At 39.0% G+C, this 19,917-nt stretch overlaps 1 protein-coding gene across 22 annotated transcripts in view; it reads right to left on the bottom strand.

Moving 5' to 3' along the window:
- PAM (peptidylglycine alpha-amidating monooxygenase) overlaps positions 1 to 19,917 on the bottom strand; it is a 277,044-nt gene that overhangs the window by 28,165 nt on the left and 228,962 nt on the right. For 13 of the 22 annotated variants that reach the window (XM_034656561.1, XM_034656560.1, XM_034656562.1 and 10 more), the window contains exons 15-16: positions 15,440 to 15,769; positions 5,121 to 5,250 (exon numbers count right to left, since the gene is read on the bottom strand). In XM_034656561.1, coding sequence (XP_034512452.1) covers positions 5,121 to 5,250; positions 15,440 to 15,769 — 460 coding nt within the window. The remainder of the gene's footprint in view (positions 1 to 5,120; positions 5,251 to 15,439; positions 15,770 to 19,917) is intronic. The other 9 variants (XM_034656571.1, XM_034656575.1, XM_034656572.1 and 6 more) reach the window with 1 other exon arrangement.

Below are 19,917 nucleotides of genomic sequence, written 5' to 3'. Positions count from 1 at the left end.
GAAAGATATGAAAGAATTTGCAGATGTAAGAGCAGAACCTTAAGCAGATAACTAAGACTCCAGAAAACTAGTGAGGCAAATCTTGAACTGATTTTTCTGGAAGTTAGGATGCAGAGAGATTTCTGAAACAACAGATCTCAGCAAGATTCCATAAAGCACTGATGAAGAGATGTTTAGTGAGCTGTTTGGGGAGGTGGGCAAATGGGAGAAGATTCCGAGAAGACCACATCTCCAAGAACAAAATTTGCTAAGTCGGCCATTCAACTATTCAAATCTTACAAACAACATTCATGAAGACAGGAAAGGCATGCTCATCCAACAGACCTGAGACGAGGCTGGGAGGGACAGCTCGTTCTCTGGTTAATTAAGGATAAAATAATACCTGTAAATTGTTAAACCTAGTATGGTGAAATGTAACTGGAATAAAGTCCTGAATTCAATATTTTATAAAAACACCAGGTAAGTACAAGTTTTCAGTAAAAAACTTGAGCACAATTTTATGAAATGTATTTGAAGATCTTAGCAGATTCAACACATGGCAACAAGGTGATATGACTACTGAATAAAAGTGAATACAATCCTTTTCCATTCACATGAATGTAAAATACACATGATCAATAACTGCATTGCTGATCATAGACGAGGTACTGTGGCCACTTCTCAACCAAACACCTTAAAGGCATGAGAAATCAGAGTGCCTTCAGATGACAGTATCATGTCAGCATAAAGACTGATTGAGGGCCTGGGGATATTTAGTCTGGAGAAGATAAGACTTCCTTGAAATACGTAAGTAACCGACATGGATAAGTGGGAGTAAGTTCATCCTGCATTAGGTTGTCATGAAGGTGGAGTTAGAGGGCTCAGATCTGAGTTTAACGTAATGAAGAACTTTCTAACACCTGGATTAGTCCCATAATTGGAAAGTACATCTCATATCATTGGGAATTTCCTGACACTGAGAGTTCAAGCACTGGATGACTGTGGAAGATCTGGGAAAGAGGTGTCTGCTAGGCGGGAACTGGGAGGTGAGCGCTCTGGAGCAGGTTTGCTATTCTGGGTGCCCAGTGTCTACTGCCTCATGTTGTGCTAATGAAACCTCCATGTTTTTTTGGTTGACCCAACATTCTAAGCCTCACCGTCAGCCCATTTGCTTCCCATGATGTCAACTCTATTCCCAAATTCCAGGGACAGAACAAAAAACTTTAGGCTAAGCCAAAGAGTGGATTTCATTTTTCTGCCGAAATGACTGGTTTAGAAATGGAGGTGACATGACCTAAGTCAGACCAAAAAATATGCTCAATTTAAGGATTTTCTGTTGACCGGTCAGGGACATGGACTATCTCTTCTGTGAGACTAGTGCGATAATGTGATTCTGAAGCTGAAAACACGGAGAGCGATCAATCAAGGCCCAGGAATGGAGCCAACTGGGAGAAAATGTGTTAAAAAATGGATCTGGGTGATGTCGTCTGGACTACCATACCCTTGAAATTTTCACTTCTACGAACTGATAAATTTCCTCTTTTCCTTAGCTAGTTTGTGTTGGTTTTCTCTTACTGAAAGAATTCCAAGTGATAACAACTTCCAAGATCCCTTCCAACTCCCTGTGAAAAAACAATAAATGATATAAAGGAAACAACTTTAAACACCTAAAAATTAGGGGTAAAACCCATGGCTTAGTTAAGTGGGTATGTGATGTGAGTCCTGCATAGTAGAACCACAACCATGGCTGAGAGAAATAAAAGGCCAAGAAGGAAGACTTGACGCTTGACGGTAGTCGTGATTTTAAGACAGAGACCCAGGAACAGCTGTTGCTGAGGCAGGAGCTACTGAGCTCCTGCTGGTAGGCATTTAAACCTGAAAGAGCTCCAGCTGTGATGATGCCCTAACACAGGACAGAGGAGAGGCTCTTAAAAGTTTCATTACACCCTGCTGGTAATAGGCATTTCTTAATTCAGCTAGAAGCTTCTTAAAGTAGCCATATTGAACTAAGAGACAGACAGGGAAGAAATGGAAATCAAAGAGAGAAATCACCTTTCAGGAGGTTAAATGTTTTTTATTATTATTATTTCAGTTTGGTTGCCATGCTTAATTAGCGTGGTTAAATAGAGGAGTAAGGGGTGAGCAGGAAAATCAGGCAGAAGTGAGGAGTAACTACTTATAAAAACAGTTGGTATGATGATATCAAAGAGCACTGGGTACTAAGTATTATTTAGGGATTATTAATGCCAAGTGCTGCCTGACAGTTAAAGAATGATCACATCCTAAAAATTAGGGGATACAGAGCGCTTAGATTGGATTTAGAGCAAGTTCTGGCCTTAGGGAAATTGTAATTTTGTGAACGTGAGAACTATCAGGAAGGGAAAAATTCCAAGGAAGACGAATAGGGGATTTCTCACTACTCTCTTCAAACAGTGGTAGCAACAAGAATGCAATGTCCACCCAATCGTTAATGTCCATTGTCTCTCACCAGGACATCATAAATTCTTCAGGCAGGTGCTGTTTTGTTTTTTTTTCTTTTTACAATCCTTGGATATTTAATGAGGGAGAACAAAAACTATGTATTTTGTCTATTTTATATAATGCAACTTATGAATGAAGGATGGCCACACATGACAGTTCAAAGAATGGAATCCACAAATCCAAATCTGTTTTTCTAAAAAATAACAGCGTAATCCACTTCTAATTCTCCTCATAGAATAATAAAGCAGACAGTGGTTAAAAGCAGAGAAGTGAGTTCCAGAAGAGAATTTCCTGGCAAGTATGGATTGAAAATGCTGCTAGAGGCCAGTGGACAATACAGAAGGGACACAAGGAAAGAGAGAGAACAAAATTCTTAAATCTGAAAGATAAAGATGAATAAGAAAGAAGAAACAGAGATTTAATGAGTTAAATCAGTGCATCTGGTCTGAAGGAGTCTTGCATTTTTAACAATACCCTTTTGTTGGTGCCATTTATCAGAACAAACACACCAGGGCTTTGGCAGTGAGACTGGAATCTATTTGCCCATGATACTGGTTATCTAGATGAAGGTCAGATGCCAGGAAAAAGCAGCTCTTTAGCTAGGACTAACATGTAAGTCCCAGAAAATGTTCTCCTGTGGCTCTTATTTCATGGTCTTATGTCATCATCTTCTACCCCAAGCTGGCCTTTACTGATCCCTTCTCCTATTAAACTGTTCCAGCCTCTGCTGTTTGCTTGGAGTGAGTATCACATTAAAATGGAGAATTGGACTTTATCCAATTTAGCTGTAGCCAGCTGAAACAGTATCAATGGGAGAAAATGACGCTGTAATTTTCTCCTCTGGTAAAATGTGGCTAGAAATCCATGCAGAAAATGTAGCAATATTCATTAAAAAGAAGAATATGCTACAATGAATAGAAATAGTTTGCTTTTAAAAGCACTTGTTAAAATACCATTAGATGTTCAATAATGACTAAGACGATGTAACAGAGATGCATGAATAGGAATATTGAGTTCGATTGCTTTGAACTCTAAAGTGATTTCCTCCTCAGATTCCATTTTCAAGTGTGACAACTGGAAAGGACAACTAAACAATAACAAAGCTGGCAATCTGGTTTGAAATGCTGCCTGAGTTCCCTCTTCACCTGCACAAAGAAAACCCCATCTATGTGTAGAGACAGAGCCGACTTAGCATTAGCACGAGTGTAGTCAGTATCTCTGAAAATGGAAGAAAAAAACAACTGAACTATCCATGTAGGTCCACGATTTTCCAAATGAGACCCCACAGCTGTATACCGGAAAGGAGAAGATTTATGACCCTTAATTGATATCTTAAGATTTACCTTCACATGTAAAATTGTGATAAAAACAAATGAGTAAGTGCATAGTCATTACTCAGGAGAATTAACATAACCTGTTAAATTTTGGACAAGCTTTTAAAAATATAATCATGTGAATGTACTGACAAGCCCATAAAAGGCAGTATCACAAAGTGGGTACCTGGGCCAACGCTGGAGTCAGACGGAAAGGAACTGAAGCCTGGCTTTGGCATTTGCTAACCCTGAAATGTGGGCAAAACACTTACTTTCCCTTGGTTTCATCATCTGGAAAATGTGAATGGTGCTTATAGGAAGAGTGCCCAACTGTGTGAGTGATTTAAGTAAACATTAAGAACAGTGATAGGCCCACAGTAAACAAAAATTTTATATAGACACTTTTACCAAAAATCCTTCCAAGAAGAGAGTGGAAGGTAGAGTAAAAGGCTGGAAAGGGAAACCCAGAGGGAGAAGGAGGGGAATTAGTCCTTAAGTCTTTGGTGCTCTTAAAAAAGAGAAAATTTGAGTAATAAAATTAATCTCTATGAAAATGTGAAGGCCAAGCTACCATTTCTACACATGGTAGCCGAATCTCCAGAACCCTAATCTCCAGAAGGCTAATTGTGATCACTGCCATGGAGCAGTCTGATGGAAAAGGAGAGTTAATTGCCTTAGAATGGTTCTTTATGCAGTATAAACATGGAAATAACAAAGGGCTTCACTGTAGTCAACTAATAACTTTTCTTGGTTGATAATTTCCCATGGTGCACTTTCTCTAAAGTCTTGAAATGCCTCAGCAATGTACTGTCTTTTGTTTTTTTTAAGATTTTATTTATTTATTTGAGTGAGAGAGAGAGAGAGAGAGATGACGACCAGGGGGGAAAGGTAGAGGGAGAGGCAGACTCCCCACTGAGCAGGAGCCAGATGAGGGACTTGACCCCAGGACTCCAGGATCATGACCTGAGCAGATGCTTAAGCGACTGAACCACCCAGGTGCCCAAGCAATGTACTGTCTTAACTGCCTTTAATATTACTCTCCTTAGGAATGTGAAGGTAGCTTCAAGGAGGAAGGAGGAAAATGGTAAGCAGGTAGGATCACAGATTGTTACTGCCTTCTTTCCATAAACTCAATTGTAAAACGATTCTCATTTGTTTTACAAAGTACAAGACTTCCTTTCTGTTGCTTATCACAGTCATGCATTAAAAGAACAAATGTGGTTTGCTCACAGAAATCAAGTTCTAAAAGAACCTTGGTAGTTCTCTTACTGTTATTCTGAGTTTAACAAGAAGTAACGCATGCTATATTTCTTTTCATCTACTCCTTGAAGGAAAAATATTACTTACTTTCCATCCCAGACATGGTCACCTCTGTGGAAAATCACCAGATTATTCTTAAGGTCCAGAGCCACCCCAGAAACCTGGCCTGGTAACAAGTATACTCCAGGCCAATCCAGTGCTTCTTCGATATGGAAATCTAAAGAGAGAAATCCATACATTTGGTATAAGAAGGAAAGCTAGTATAAACTCATGAAAATTCATTGTGGCTATAAGAAACTCATGCAGTACTGTCACTAGATGCAAGGAAAACAAAATCAAGCCGTGCTCTACATCCATATACCGCATGCACATGCCGGCCAGCTTCCTGAGCTATGAGATAAAGGAAGTGCCTGTGAACTGGTTTGTGGACGTATGCCCACTCTTCCTGTTGATAACATGCCTGTAAAAACAGCTTACCCTTAGGTCATGAAAGAGCAAATCTGAGACTGCTTTCTTCTGGACAAGATTCTTCTTCAAAATTCATATTTTGGGGAAATATGGTGACACGGACGACATCATTTTAACTCAAAGCTTTGACATGTGAATAAATAGCAAGCATGGGCAATGAGCCTGGGTGTGTGTGTGTGTGTGTGTGTGTGTGTGTGTGAGTGATCTAACTGCTGTGCAAATTCTGGATGTTCAATATACACGAGACCCTATAATAAACCACGAGTATCGTCTCTTGTATGAGAAACCCAAGATACCGATCTCATTCCTCTGAAGGTGAGTGTTCCTGTAACGATGGGAATGGAGAGACACCCTTTCTTTGCTTGTATTTCACCGTTTCCTACCAGAACAGAAGGGGAACATAACAGAAACTTTGTGACTGGATGATTTCCAAGTTATTTTCATTTCTGATCAGAACACATTTATACTTAGAGAATACCTGGGCTTATTGGTGTTAATTCCTTTTATAAACGTGCTCGTGAATAAAGAGGCATGCTGTATGGATTCGCTATACTAACTGAGGATGTAAATTTATGAAGATTTGGTGAAATCTACTGCATCAGTGTCGATATTTCTTTTCCTCTCGAATGCTTCAAAAGAGACACGGAGAGGTAGAAAAGCAGCAATTCGAGTCTCATTTCTCCTTCCCATCTTCTGGAGGTTGTGGCAACATGCAGTGATATCCTTAGAGGCAGGCATTACAGACTGGGGGGAGAAAGGGAAGCCCGGGATCTGGATAATCAGCTTCTGAGAGCTTGAGAGGACGCTGGTGCGAGAATAAACACTTCGAAGTAATTTTCTCAACTGTACTTAAGAAAACAGTACCGCTTCAGACAGTCTTTTGCCTTTGCACATTTCATTTTTCTTTCATAAAAATTAATGAGACAGCACAACCGAATGCCTAGATCAGTTCTGCCTACAACTTTGGCGGAACCATCTTCAACAACTATTCCCTAAGTGTGTTGTCTATGTAAGGCCTTCTGCTAGATTCTGGGAACACAAAGAAATAAAATACAGTTTTTGGCCTTGAAGAACTTGTAGAATAAAATGAGAAAAAATGGAAACCAGATACTTATGACACGATGCAGTGCTGGAACACAAGGGGTGGATCGGTAATCCTTCCTGGGGCTTGGCCAGGAGAGGGCAGGGTGAAGGTCACACCTGGGACGTTTCCCAGAGGAACTGAACACTTGCATTTGCACTTAAAGGTAACTGGGGGTTCGCTGAGTGCAGAAGCGGGCAGAGAATATTTCGGTCATAAAGATCAAAAGTGAGGATGTTTACAATTGCAGAATGTGTTTCAAGACCTTTAAGTAGTCTGGAAAGATACCTGTGTATGTCCAGATGGAGTTAGGGGAGCAGCAGGCAGGATTAACAGACCTGGAGAGCTAGTCTAGACTGGAAAATGTACCTTACATCACACGAAGACGTACGGATTTAACAATGAATGAAGGAAGTCTGAGCTGTGGTGTCTTGACCTCTACAATGAGTCATTTTGAGGCATGCTGCAAGTACATTATTAGTAGCCATAAAGCACAGAGTTTGGGAATAATGTACTTTTGAAATATATTAGAGCAAGTGAGAATGTCATTCTCACTCACGTGTTCTGATCTGCCTTCTTGAGTCGAAGAGAAGGGGGACAGAGTTACAGATGGCACGCTTACATTTGCCAACAGTTCTGGGCACAGGAGTGGATGTGAATGGGGCTGCTCAGATGAGTAACATTCATCATGTATCACATTTGTCATAATAGGAAAAAAAGGACACAAATTGCTGCTCCAGGCGACTGGGAGCCCCTGAAGGTTTTTAAGCATGGGGCGATATGATTAAAACTGTGTTTTTGAAAGTGAACTCTGGAAATAGTGGTATAAGCATGACAATTAGATATGTCTAGAAAGATCAACAGATGGATAAATCATTCCCCAAAGAAAATGTTTTAAATTATTTTAAAGTTGTCTGAACCTCAGGTTATATGTCATTCATTCTCATCTCAGTTACAGCTCGTCCATCTGGTGGCCATCATTCTGTGCTCATTCACCAGCTCCTGAAGAGTCTTGATGGGCTTCCAGGGAACCTCAAACGTCATGACAATGGAGATACTGAATTGCCTTCATCAGATTCTCAGAGCCCAGAACCACTGCAACCAGACGGAATTTCTTGAGGGCAGGGATCATGTCGTATTTACTATTGTCACCAACTCTTACGCAGGACCTGGCCCACTGTAATGGCCTAAGAAATGCGCTAAACAGAACTCTATGATCCAGTCTCTACTTGTCTATGTTGTCAACTGTTTAAACACCCTTATCATCTTGTAATTCATTTGTACTATCTCTTTTTACACCTCTTGACTGTACTGAAGACACTAAGAGACTCAATAAAAATGATAATTGGTTAATTATTTCCATTAAAGAAAAGAAGCAAATAGCATGTTTCCTGGAACATTTCTGTTCAGAGGTTCACCAGCGGGCACTGGAAGCTAGGTGCTTGTGAAGGTCCAGAGATACTAATTCTGATAACAAATATACGCAGTGTCCAAAAGAACTATACTGTCTGGGGACAAATGTGAATTTCATAAAATATTGGAAATATTGTGTAATAAACTTCAGTCTGGCTATGAGTGATCCCAGTTGTCATTAACCTTAGATTGGTAAGCACTCAGAATCTGCGAAAAGCACTGACTGAGAGGTTGTTAACAGCCTGTTTTGTTACGTATGAGAGTCCCTTTAGGGTGGATATTTTCAAGAAGGAAAAGCAGTGTAAATATCTGGAACGTGCTTATTAAAATGTACACTTCTCGTGAATTTTCAGAACAGTAAAGGTAATATGTAAGGAAATAAGGTGGACGCTGCGAGCAACCTGGCTGTTTTAGTACTGAGTCAACGCACAGGAGAACGACTTTTTGCATGGCAACATTTTTGGAGAGATTTTATTTTCTTTATATATTATTTATTTATATATTATATATTATTTTAAATTTCATTTTAAAATATCATAGCGCATTCATTAAGATTACCTACCTAAGACCTCAAAATTCTTAGGATCTAGGTGACTATTTTTTTTTTGTTGTTTTTTTTTGTTTTTTTTAGATTTTATTTATTTATTTGACAGAGAAAGACAGCCAGCAAGAGAGGGAACCCAAGCAGGGGGAGTGGGAGAGGAAGAAGCAGGCTCCTAGCGAAGGAGCCTGATGTGGGGCTCGATCCCAGAATGCCGGGATCACGCCCTGAGCCAAAGGCAGACGCTTAACGACTGCACCACCCAGGCGCCCCTAGGTGACTATGTTAACTAGAATTTCTAAAATAGTTAAAGGAAAACTGAGCTCATGTTCTCTTCTGTGAACATTAGCTTGGTGAATTGATGTTTTTGCTTCCAGTGTCACCATTTTTTTCAACATTAGGTGGTTAAAGGCTGTGCTCTTTAAGATGAAATGATCAAGAATCCAGGCAATCATTTAGGACCGGTGATACATGTATCTGGATTTAATACTGGGGTTCTTCCCATCCCTGCCCATCGTTACATGAGAGTCACAGAATGCTAGTACGGTACTGGCTCATCCCAGGTCATTTTCTCATTTCACAGGAAAGGACCTGTATGTAGGCTTGGGCCAGCAGCCTTCAATCATCAATATCAAGGATGATTATTTTCTAATCCCCAATTAAGAAATATTTCAAATCCTTATTAAAGAAATTATATGATAAAATATATTTGGGTTCTAACTTAAACTTAACATTTTCAATCACGGAGAAGTTAAAAATTAGAGTTCAGATTTCTCTTGGCCTTCATTTATTAAGTGATTCAGTATATGACTAATGTTGTAGCCTTACAGTTTTAATTTGAAAATTAATACAAATTTCTCACACATGACCTCGGGCAAACCATTCCCAAATCTAAGTGTCAGTTGCTCTAAATTCAGATGTCAAATAATAGGATTATTTCAGAAGAATTCTTGCATGCACTACAAAGGTAGATATGCAGCCAAATTCTGGCTGTATATTTAGGGAAAAAGTCACTACTTTCAGAAAAAAATTAAACATTACTATTAAAATTGTATCAATTAATCACTAAGAATTAATGAATTACACCTCTCCGAGAGAGATTAATGTTAGTGATCAATGCTGCTTTCATATGAAATTATTAATAAGCATTTAAAAGGGCATTCATTCATCTGTGTTACAGAAGAACTAACAGAATTAAATAAAATTGAGAAAAAATGTAATTTCAAACCCAGAGCTGTGACTTCACTTCAGTGGAACAGGGCTCTTCACACTTAATTTTAAGTAAAAGACCCTGATGAAATCACTAGACAGTTTCAACAAGAACAGAAGGTAGTGGTGGCTTTTTCTATACGTGCAAATTCTCATCTAGTGAGGAAAAGATGCCTTATTTTGGTCAGGGATTGTTATTCATCAGAAGTGCCAGCAATAACTATAATTAACTGAAACTACAGGAGAAATATTTATACCCAAGTCAGAAAGAAAACAAGGCTTAAATTACAATGTTTCATTTAATGGGGATGAAGTGAGGGAGAGAATTAAGGCATAACTAGGGCTCAAAAGCACTAGCAGAATTTCTTTTCTTTTTAAAATTTAATTGCAAATGAGATCTTCAACTTGGTCAAAATGTTGGGATACTGGTTGAGAAAGTATGATCAAAAGTAATCTACACCTAGGTGCAGCTGGGTGGCTCCCTTAAGCATTTGCCTTCGGCTCAGGTCATGATCCCAGGATCCCTGGAATGAGGCCTGCATGGGGCTCAGTGGGGAGTCTGCTTCTCCTTCTGCCCCTCCCCCCACTCATGCTCGCTCTCAAATAAAATAAATAAAATCTTTTTTTTTTTTTAAAGGACTTTTTTTTTTTAAAGATTTTTATTTATTTATTTGACAGAGATAGAGACAGCCAGAGAGAGAGGGAACACAAGCAGGGGGAGTGGGAGAGGAAGAAGCAGGCTCATAGCAGAGGAGCCTGATGTGGGGCTCGATCCTATAACGCCGGGATCACGCCCTGAGCCGAAGGCAGACGCTTAACCGCTATGCCACCCAGGCGCCCCTAAATAAAATCTTTTTTAAAAAAGTACACCTAGTCTTATTACAATTGTAGATGAGATGATGGGATGATTGGACAAAAACCAGCCATCATGCTTCCCTCTGGCCTTTCTTCCTATTATGTATGTATGTATGTATGTATGTATGTATGCATGTGTCTGTCTATCTATCTGTTTTATGTTATTGTGAGAGTCAGAATAACAAAGTGATTAAAAACCAAGACTTGGAGCAAGTCTGACTGGCTTTGAATTGTGGTTCCTTGAGCTACAGCACTTGAGGCATGTGACTTACCTTTCTATGCCTCAGTTTCTTCCTCTCTAAATGGATTTATAAATAGGGTTGTTAATGGGGATTAAATAAGTGAACTCATTTAAACACATAGCCTGGTTCACAGGGAGGCTATGTATGTGTTTTTATTATTCTCCTTCCCTGCAGAGAGAAAATTCAGCTAACTGAATGCTTTATTTTACCCTGGGAATCCTGTAAGATGTGAACCTAGAGGTACGCCTATGACAGAAATATGTTAGAAGTGTGGACTCTGAGTGAGTTAAGAGTTGTCCATAGAAATAAAGTAAAATCCAAATATTCATAAGAATATTTAAAGAGTCTGTGAGTTCCTTTAACTGATAAGAGGCATCATACAAACGCAGATATTATTTTTTGATGTCCAGAGGTGTGCAATATATGCCAAATCAGGCTTCCGTATGTTAGTAAATAGTAGTTCAGTCAAATCTGCCCCTGAGAATAACAATCTGTAGTTTTAAATTTATTTTTCAATGAGTTTGGTTTCTAGAAGGCAACTAGAATAGAGACTAAGATTTTATACCTATCCTATCAATACTGTTTCATACAGATATCAAACTAATGTTAGAAACCAAATGATGTTAAGTGTAAAAAGGAGTGTATTTGCTTCTCAGTTCACCTGGTTGAATATTTTCACAACTGTACATCATATATCACAAGCAAACAGCAAGGCAGATCGATATAAGTGATCAGAGATTTCAAGAGCCACAAACTCCCATTACGGTAGAACACTGCCAAGTCATTTTCTGAATTTATCAAATTGGAGTGCCAAATTTTACAGCTTTCCTACACATTCCAAGTAAATTCTCTCATGGATGCTGCTTAAGTTAGAGTAATTAATATTTAGTTCTATTACTTGGGTGTTTAAAATTTTGAAATCTTAATCCAATGTGACATTAATGGTGGCACTTAGAAATCATAATTATTGTTAATGTATCACAACATATTAAGTACTTTCTGTGTTCCAGAAACTGCTCATGGCACTTTCCATGTATTATTTGATACACGGAAATATTATCTAACCCTCACTTCAACCCTATGAGGAATATACTGTTATAATCCTCATTTTTATCAATGAGAAAACTAAAGCCCAGAGAATTTCTTTTTTTAAACTTTCCCAGGAACCACATAATTATTGGTGTGGTTAGGATTCAAAGCCAGGAAGTGAGACTCCAGAGCCTGAAGTGTTCCACATCATATCACCTCCATAGAATGGTTTTCAAATTTAATTTTGGCCAAAGCAGAATCCTTCTGGGGCAAGCTGTATTGTGTGCACACGGTGCACGCATGTGTGTGTTGTGCTCATGCATGTGTGTGTGTGGCGTGGAGCCTGCAACCACTGCTTCCCATTTGAGGCACACCCTCTCCAGCCATAGCTGGAAACCTCTGGGCTAGTCTAGCTGCACCTGTCCAGGAAATTTCTGTGTTTCTGATGCTGTTTTATGACTATCGGGAGAAGAGTTTTCAGAACAGACCCACCAAAGGTCACAAAGACAAGACCTTAAAAAGGGTGTTATCTGTGGGTGTTTGCACTCTTAAAGACACAGTAAATACACAGTACTTAACCATCTTGTTCTTGGGAATGCTAAAGACTTTACAGCCAAGTTGGAAGATTCTGTTGTGCTCATCATATAGCTTGTGTCCACTGACACTCAAACCATTATGAGGCGATAACTCAATTTTAAAGGCAGTCACCAGGGTGTGGGACCACGTGGAATTCAGACCAATCTCAAAGTCCACAAAATGGACTGCTTTTGAAACCCTTACGTAGTCCTGGGCCTACCACACACAATCACGTCCAGATTTTTGAGCTGATCATTATTTCACCTTTGACCACTCAAATCAGCTGGATGGAATCCATTACTGTATCATAGTTCCAAAATATGGTGCAGTCAATGAAATCTAAAGCGCTACAGCACAAAATGCCCCTGTATTGGGTTGTGCTACTGCCACAAACGATGGACATCAGAACAGGGTCTGGAGTAGAAGTCTCCAGCTTCTAAGCAGGGACGGTCCAGAGCTCCAGGGGGGTGTATCTGAACGGGGCAAACCCATTAGCCCAGTATTTTGAGCAAACTGTAATGAAGTATAAAGAACTAGAAAGTACATATTCTACTTTTAAGTTCAGTCATAAAGTCCAAGTTTTAAATTCAGGCTCTGTGACCTCACTGAAATGGGTTAACTTCTCTAGGCTTCAGTGTCTTCATTTGAAAATTAAAATAGGTCTCAAAGATATATGGAATGAGAATGAGCTGTAATACTAAGCAACATGATAGCCTTACATTTTTGTTTTAGTAATAATCTCATATGAGAAGTCACCTTCTTCTTTGAAGCTAATATAATTCCTTACAGCACATTGGGCACTTTAGGGAGACAGTTAATTCTTCCAGACCATTAGGAGCCCATTCTCAGTTTTGTCTAAAGGAAAGAAAGGGTATGAGAAAAACAATGGAAATTTATCCATCAAATTCATACCCTGGGAAATATACATGAATTAGACTACTAATATATTTTATTGGGTATCGTATGCTAATAACTTCCTACTTTTCTTTCTTGCAAATGGAAGCTTCCTGAGGAGAAGTCTTTTTCTGGCTTACACAAAGAAATGAAACATTTTCAATTAAGGTTAGCTATTACATTGTGTTACGGTAAACAGTGAAAGACAATTGAAAAGAAAAAGACTTTCAGAAATAGCTGAACTAGAATGAGTTTTGCTATTTTGAATTTAATGTTTAAAAAGTTTTTGAATCAGAACAGTGAAGTAACACTAAAATAAATCATTTCAGAAAGGAAATACATGCACATTTCCTTCCTATAATTAGGATTTGTGCTGTATGTTTCTGTGACTCATTGTTTTACTTAATTCAGTGACATTTACCCTCATATTTAAAATGGAAGGAAATTTCCTGACCCAGATCCTATGGAAACAGTTTCTCCCTGGGCACTGTCATTTTGACCACCCTATAAGGTGTGCGATCTAGCAAGTAAATGTATTTGGGGTATTTTAAATATTTCTTTCTCAGAAAAGCTAAATAGGTTTTAGGAATACAGTACCTTAAGTCAAACTATGATTTTTATATGAACACATATGAAACCTATAAATAACCACTACATTATTTCAAATTGAGGAGTGACGAAGAGAAGTCATGGAATTAAGTATGCTGCAACTCTAACATTTCACACTTGAACAGAATTGCATTCCCACCAAAGAGGCCCTTCTGCCTTTTATATTTTCGTGTGGTATGGGTTACCATCTACTGTCCTTAATATAGAGGTGCAGAAAGACCCTCGAGCCTGTCTGTGAAATGGATAGGGGTATGAGAAACCGCAGATCTAGGCACCACACTCAGAAATGTCAATTCAGTTGTTGTCTGATAGGATTCAGGAGTCTAGATTTTTCATAAGCACCGTACGTGATTTTGACGCAATGCAGTTCAGGGACCACCCCACCTTGAGAAACACAGTTTCATCAGATAAATTTAGAAGGAGTCAGAGCAGGGCTGATCCTATTTAAATATGAAGAAGTAAAAATCTGGGTCCCAGTTAACATCCCACAGAAACTATTAGATCAGTCCCAATGGACAGTGCTTGAAACTTCTGCACGAGCGAAAGGCACCTCATGCTAATTTTTTTTTCAATTATAAATAAAAATCAGCTGGGTGTTGAATAATTTATGGCTTCCTGCAAAGCTGTATTTGAAAACACCAAGCTGGCAGCCTGCGCCATTCCAGCCCACGCATGGACAGCTGCCATGCACCCATATCCGTTACTTTTTCAGAGATTATCTCCACATGCTGTATTATCTGGCTTTCCACATTAGCAAGGAACGTGAAACACAATCAATACGACAGAGACCACAACACAATTACAGACAAAGATGAGGCATCCAGAGCTTGCTGGTACAGAAACCTGAAGGGAATAAGGTATTGTCCTCTAATTATGGAAGCCAGTCCTGGTTAGAAACAAAGATAAATCTGAAAGTTTCTGACTTGCTGGAGGTCCCCTCAGAAATAACTACTCAATTTTCCAATTAAGATAGTAATTGATAATGGAACTTAAGAAATCAAAGTCATAAAAATGGCTATAGTTTACAAGTTAATTGGAAGAGAATGTTAGAAGTATAAGATTCCTTTGCAAGGAACTTAATTACCTTAAAAGAAGGAGGCATATAAGCATTTCATACACTGAGACTTTACATATCAGGTGTTGACTTTTCGGTTTCTTTCCGTTGAGCAAAATAGAGAATACCGATTCGGTAAGAATTTGTTACCCTGAATTTCATGTGCCACTCTCCCCAACATGATCTAGATATCTTTGGTCCTGGTAATTCTGGCTCATCAGTTCAATGGAAACTGAATTAATGCAGTATCGGACCAAAACAAAAAGAAAAACGCAAACAAACCCAGATCTGAGTAATGTTTTGTTTTTGTTTTTTTCTGGTAAGTTCTTTTGATGGGTGAGTTTTTTCACCCATTCATTTTTATTCCCTTCAGATTTTGCTAATGTGGATGGTAGCCTTTCAGAGTTTGTTCTTTCAAAGAAGCCCTAAACGCACCTCCTGTGTGTTCTGGTTCCCAGCTGCCTTCACCAGGTAGGGGCTGCTGTAACGACAAAACTCTGTTTTCTGCTGGCCTCAGAGTAGACTCTAGTCTGTGGAATTTGTGAATTCTGTCTCTGACAAGAATAGCATTGCCCCTCTCCTCATGCTCTGCACTCTCTCTGGCATCAGATCGACCAAGATCCTTCTTTTGGACTACGTTTGCAATCTCGGCTACCAGGTCGGATTCTGATCCTGGGTCTGCCTTTTCTGTAGGATTATATTTATGCACATGAACAACATCTTCCCTTTCTCCTAGCAGCTTGGAAAGGAGTGAATAGAAATCACCTGTGAAAAAAAGAAAAGAGATAAGGGGTGGAGGGTTGGTAAGATTGCAAAAGTTAGAGAATTTTGTGCCTTAAGAAAACCATCTCCTGATTTGTCGTGAGAAAGAAGTCTGCTCTCAGATGTTCAAGCATGAGGGGAAAAAGGTTGATTTTCCAGAACAATGAAAAAAAGTAATATGCTTCACATTTCATTTTATATTCCACCCATTTCTTTCTGTTATCTCGGGAGCCAATAACACCAGATAACCTCTATTTGCATATTAGTGGAAACAAAACGATGCATATGTGATTGCATGGCATGTTTCAATAAGTGGTTTTCACAGTATAGCTGGATTGATTTGGAAGTTAGAGTTCATCAGATTTCTAAAAATACTATCAACAGCTACATCAGAAAGCAGCTACCTTCAAGCCTATTCAACGATAATGCACAAGAAATTAAATGTATATTTTTCAGCATATGCTATAAAACACGAGAAATCTAGCAGATATGCATCTCTTTGGCAATTGGAAAACCAAAGTTTTATTATTATTATTTTGTTGGCAGTGCTACTGTAAGTAGCTCCAGTTGTTCATTTTAAACAAGAAATGAAAAAATTCCAGAAAAATAATTTTGTGAGAAAAGAATACTTTAAATCACTTTCAAACAAAAGAGAAGATTTTAATAAACTAATATCATTGGAATGATTCATCACTAAAATGTATTTCATGTCTTTCTATACTAAAAAGTAAACTTGGCTATGATAACCTAATTCCATGACAATAAATTAATTATAAAGCATTATGACAGATATGGAAGGTTTGTGAAGCATTTTAATCCTCATCATTTACATCTATAGCTTTAAATCCATTTATATCAACTATGTGAATGGGAAAATGTTTATGTTCTCAAAAGAAACATAAATCTGCTTTTCTAACAAACACTCATTTCTTCTTTTTCCTCACCCTATTCTAAGTGCTGCTAATGAAATCAGTTATGACTGTGGAGTCCTATCACTTAGGTTTTAATTACATTTATAGCATGATCAGTTAACATCTACAAAATCTTTTTTTTATGACCAGTAGGAAATAAAAATGATAACTGGTTTAGCTATGATACATTCCACTAAAGAACATATTATTTAAAAATTGGTGCAAGGGGATATGAAGTCTTTCCAAAATGATGCCAGGAGATCCTGTCATGTTTACAAATAGTCTTGGTTTAATGATTCAAAGTAGGTTTTCAATTCTTGCCCATGGAAGCAGCTTATCCCAGGTGAAATCTTCAATCAAAAAATAATTACCAAGTAATAGGGCCAATCTCAGTAAAATGAACAAAGCAAATTACAACTCAACCAAATCTGTTAGGCCACGGTGGCATTTTGCCTCACAGAAAAGAAATGAATCCATTACTGCTAAATTCTCCTGCCCCACACATGAAACATAAACAGTTTAATGTGCTGTTGTGCAATGAAACATTTATATAGAAAATAAAACGTGAGATTATTTCAGGGGTAGGCAAAAATCAGCATTTTAAAACTTGAATCCATGTCATTAGGCTAATATTGATGGAGAAACAGACCTGCAACTCTGAATAGTTATTCAGGTGTGTCAGTATAAATCTAAAAGCCGTGATGAAACAGCAAATGCACAGCGCTCCAGTTCCTTTGAAATTGTCATTTACAATGATCACTGGTTGGGAAAACAAAACTTTAGCAATGTAATGGGCTTGGCTGCACACAGGTGGCACTGGCCTTAGGAAAACAAAGCTCAGAGCGGCATCTCATTTATAGAGATGACATGTGACAGAGAGACCACTAGATGGCTATCTCTTACATCCTTAGGCACAAACCAGAGCGTGCTTCTTTCTCTTCTGGGGGACTGGATATATGGAATCCTGAAATGTTACGTATTTTTCTGAGCCATATATAGCTAACCTTGAGTGCAATGGATGGAGGAGGAAATAAACAGAGGAAGTTGTGTGGTCTCTACCCCAGTTACATTTCTCAATATCCCCTTCTTTCTTCTCAGTTTATGGTACAGCCATATGGCTTCCCCTTCCTTGAATGCCAACTCTAAGATGCTGTTTCTGCTTCCTGGGACACGCTCTCCCCTGTAATCAACTAGCTTCTAAGCCTTCAGATCTTACCTAGGTGTCACTTACGTCCACGAAGCCTTCCTTGACAGTTGGATTAGGGGTCTCAGCTCTGTGCCCCTGTGGCACTCAGGTCTTTCCCTGGATTGTTACTGCCCTGTTTCTGGTGTGTCTTTCACACCCATGTTTGAATCCAACCCTGATGCTTAGTGGCTATTCTGTGCCTTTAAGCAAGTTACTTAACATTATAAAGATAATGAATGACTACTACCTTCCAGAATTGTCTTGTGCATTTCAAGAAGTTAATGTAAAAGGTCTAGTCCAGCATATATCCTAAAGTAGGCATCACCGAATTGTAGCTATTATAATTACCAGCAAAAAAAAGACATAAACTCTAGTTGCAACATGCACATGCATCTGTTTCAATCTGTTGTTTACCTAAAATTAAAAAAAAATTCAGTTCTTTTCTTGTATTCAAGTATTGGGATTTTCAGAATGGAGAAAAAAAAAAAAAAAGCCCCTTTAAAAAGCCCCTACTGGCTATTGTAGTGATTCCCGTCCTAGCTTTACCAAAGGAAGTGGTCCTTGCACTTCCCCCCACCCCCGCCCCTGTCTACTTTTGAAGAAAGAACTATCCCTACTCCAGTGTTCTGGACGCCAGCCCTCCCAGTACTTCCAGAGACTTTCCTAGGCCCTTTCCTCTTCTTCTCTTTCTTTTCTTTTTTTTTTTTCTTCTCTTCTCTTCTCTCTTTTCTTTTCTAATACAGCTTCTTTGCTGAAGACTTGACTCAGGTTAAAAGCACACTCACTCTGCATTTATCTTGAGCAGTCATGGAGGCAAGAGAGACCTTTGCCTGATGGAGCACGTCTTTCAAACTTTTCTGCCTTCCCTTTTCCTTTAACAAGTTCCAGAACTGTCTAATGGTGCTTTCTGCAATCATGGCGATATCCTTATACCTGTGTTGCCCAACATGAAAGAGACTAGACACACAGGACTATTGGGGGGGGGGAGACTTGTAATGTGGCTAGTATGACTGAGGAATTTTATTTTTAATTTTACTTACTTTCAATTAATTTATATCCAATTTTAAATAGCCATGTGTGGCTAGTGCCTGCCAAATTGGACAGTGCAAGGCTGCTTCACCCTTCCTCATATCCTTTCTTTCTAAGGCCAAAGGCATCTGCTTGCACGTCTTTCTTCACCCCTGTATGACTTCCTCACGAGCTGCTCAAGAGCTCCTAGCTGCCAAAGCCAAGAGACCCACTTGTCCCTTCAGAAATTCTCTCCTTATAACGTTGTTCTTTCCAGATCTTCTCTGCCTGTCATCTTCGCTTTCTCTTATTCTTCTGCCCAACATACGAAAACGTTGGTGTTTTCTGACGACTATCCCTGGCATCCTTTCTTCCCCCTGGTGAAGGCCTCTGCCTATTAAGAAATACCAGCCATTCACCAGGCTTCAGCTGCTGCCTCCAGACAAATGACTCTCATATCTGGAGCTCTCCTAGTACCAAATTGATATATAAAACTACCCTCTGGAAATTTCCACTTGGTTGTCTGTTTCATAGGAATTGTGAACTCGACATGTCTAAAACTGAGCTCTTAATCTCCTCCCCTTACTTCATCTTTTTTATAGTATCTCTCTTGATGATAAAATGTGTTTTGGGTCAATCAATCTGGAAAACTGGATTCATCCCTCTGTCACCAGTGAATCACAAAGTCAACTGATTCGTCAATGCTAGTATGTCAATGTCATTTTCTCCCTCCCTACCACAGGACTTCTTTGGGATTCTTATCGTCTGATTGGCATGCTGAAAGTCTCTTCCCCTCTTTCCTCAGAACCGATTTTCATCCCTGCCTTCAACGTCAAAATCTGGCTGTAATGGCAGAAAGCTGCCCTAGCTCTGTGGAACTGACTTGCGATGGTAGCCCGTGGCTCCTGGACACTCCTGGGTGATACCCCACCCTTTTCTCAGCTCTTTCAACGTATGAATTTCACAGTGCTATTCTCTAATTTTATTCTGGCTCCCGCTGCTAAGATGACCATGTAATTTATTGCCCAAACTGGGACATATTTGAG

This window comes from Ailuropoda melanoleuca, chromosome 3 (genome assembly GCF_002007445.2).
Source record: "Ailuropoda melanoleuca isolate Jingjing chromosome 3, ASM200744v2, whole genome shotgun sequence".
NCBI lineage: Eukaryota > Metazoa > Chordata > Mammalia > Carnivora > Ursidae > Ailuropoda > Ailuropoda melanoleuca.
The sequence above is the reverse complement of the archived record's forward strand: the minus strand, read 5'-3'. Positions and strand labels throughout refer to the sequence as shown.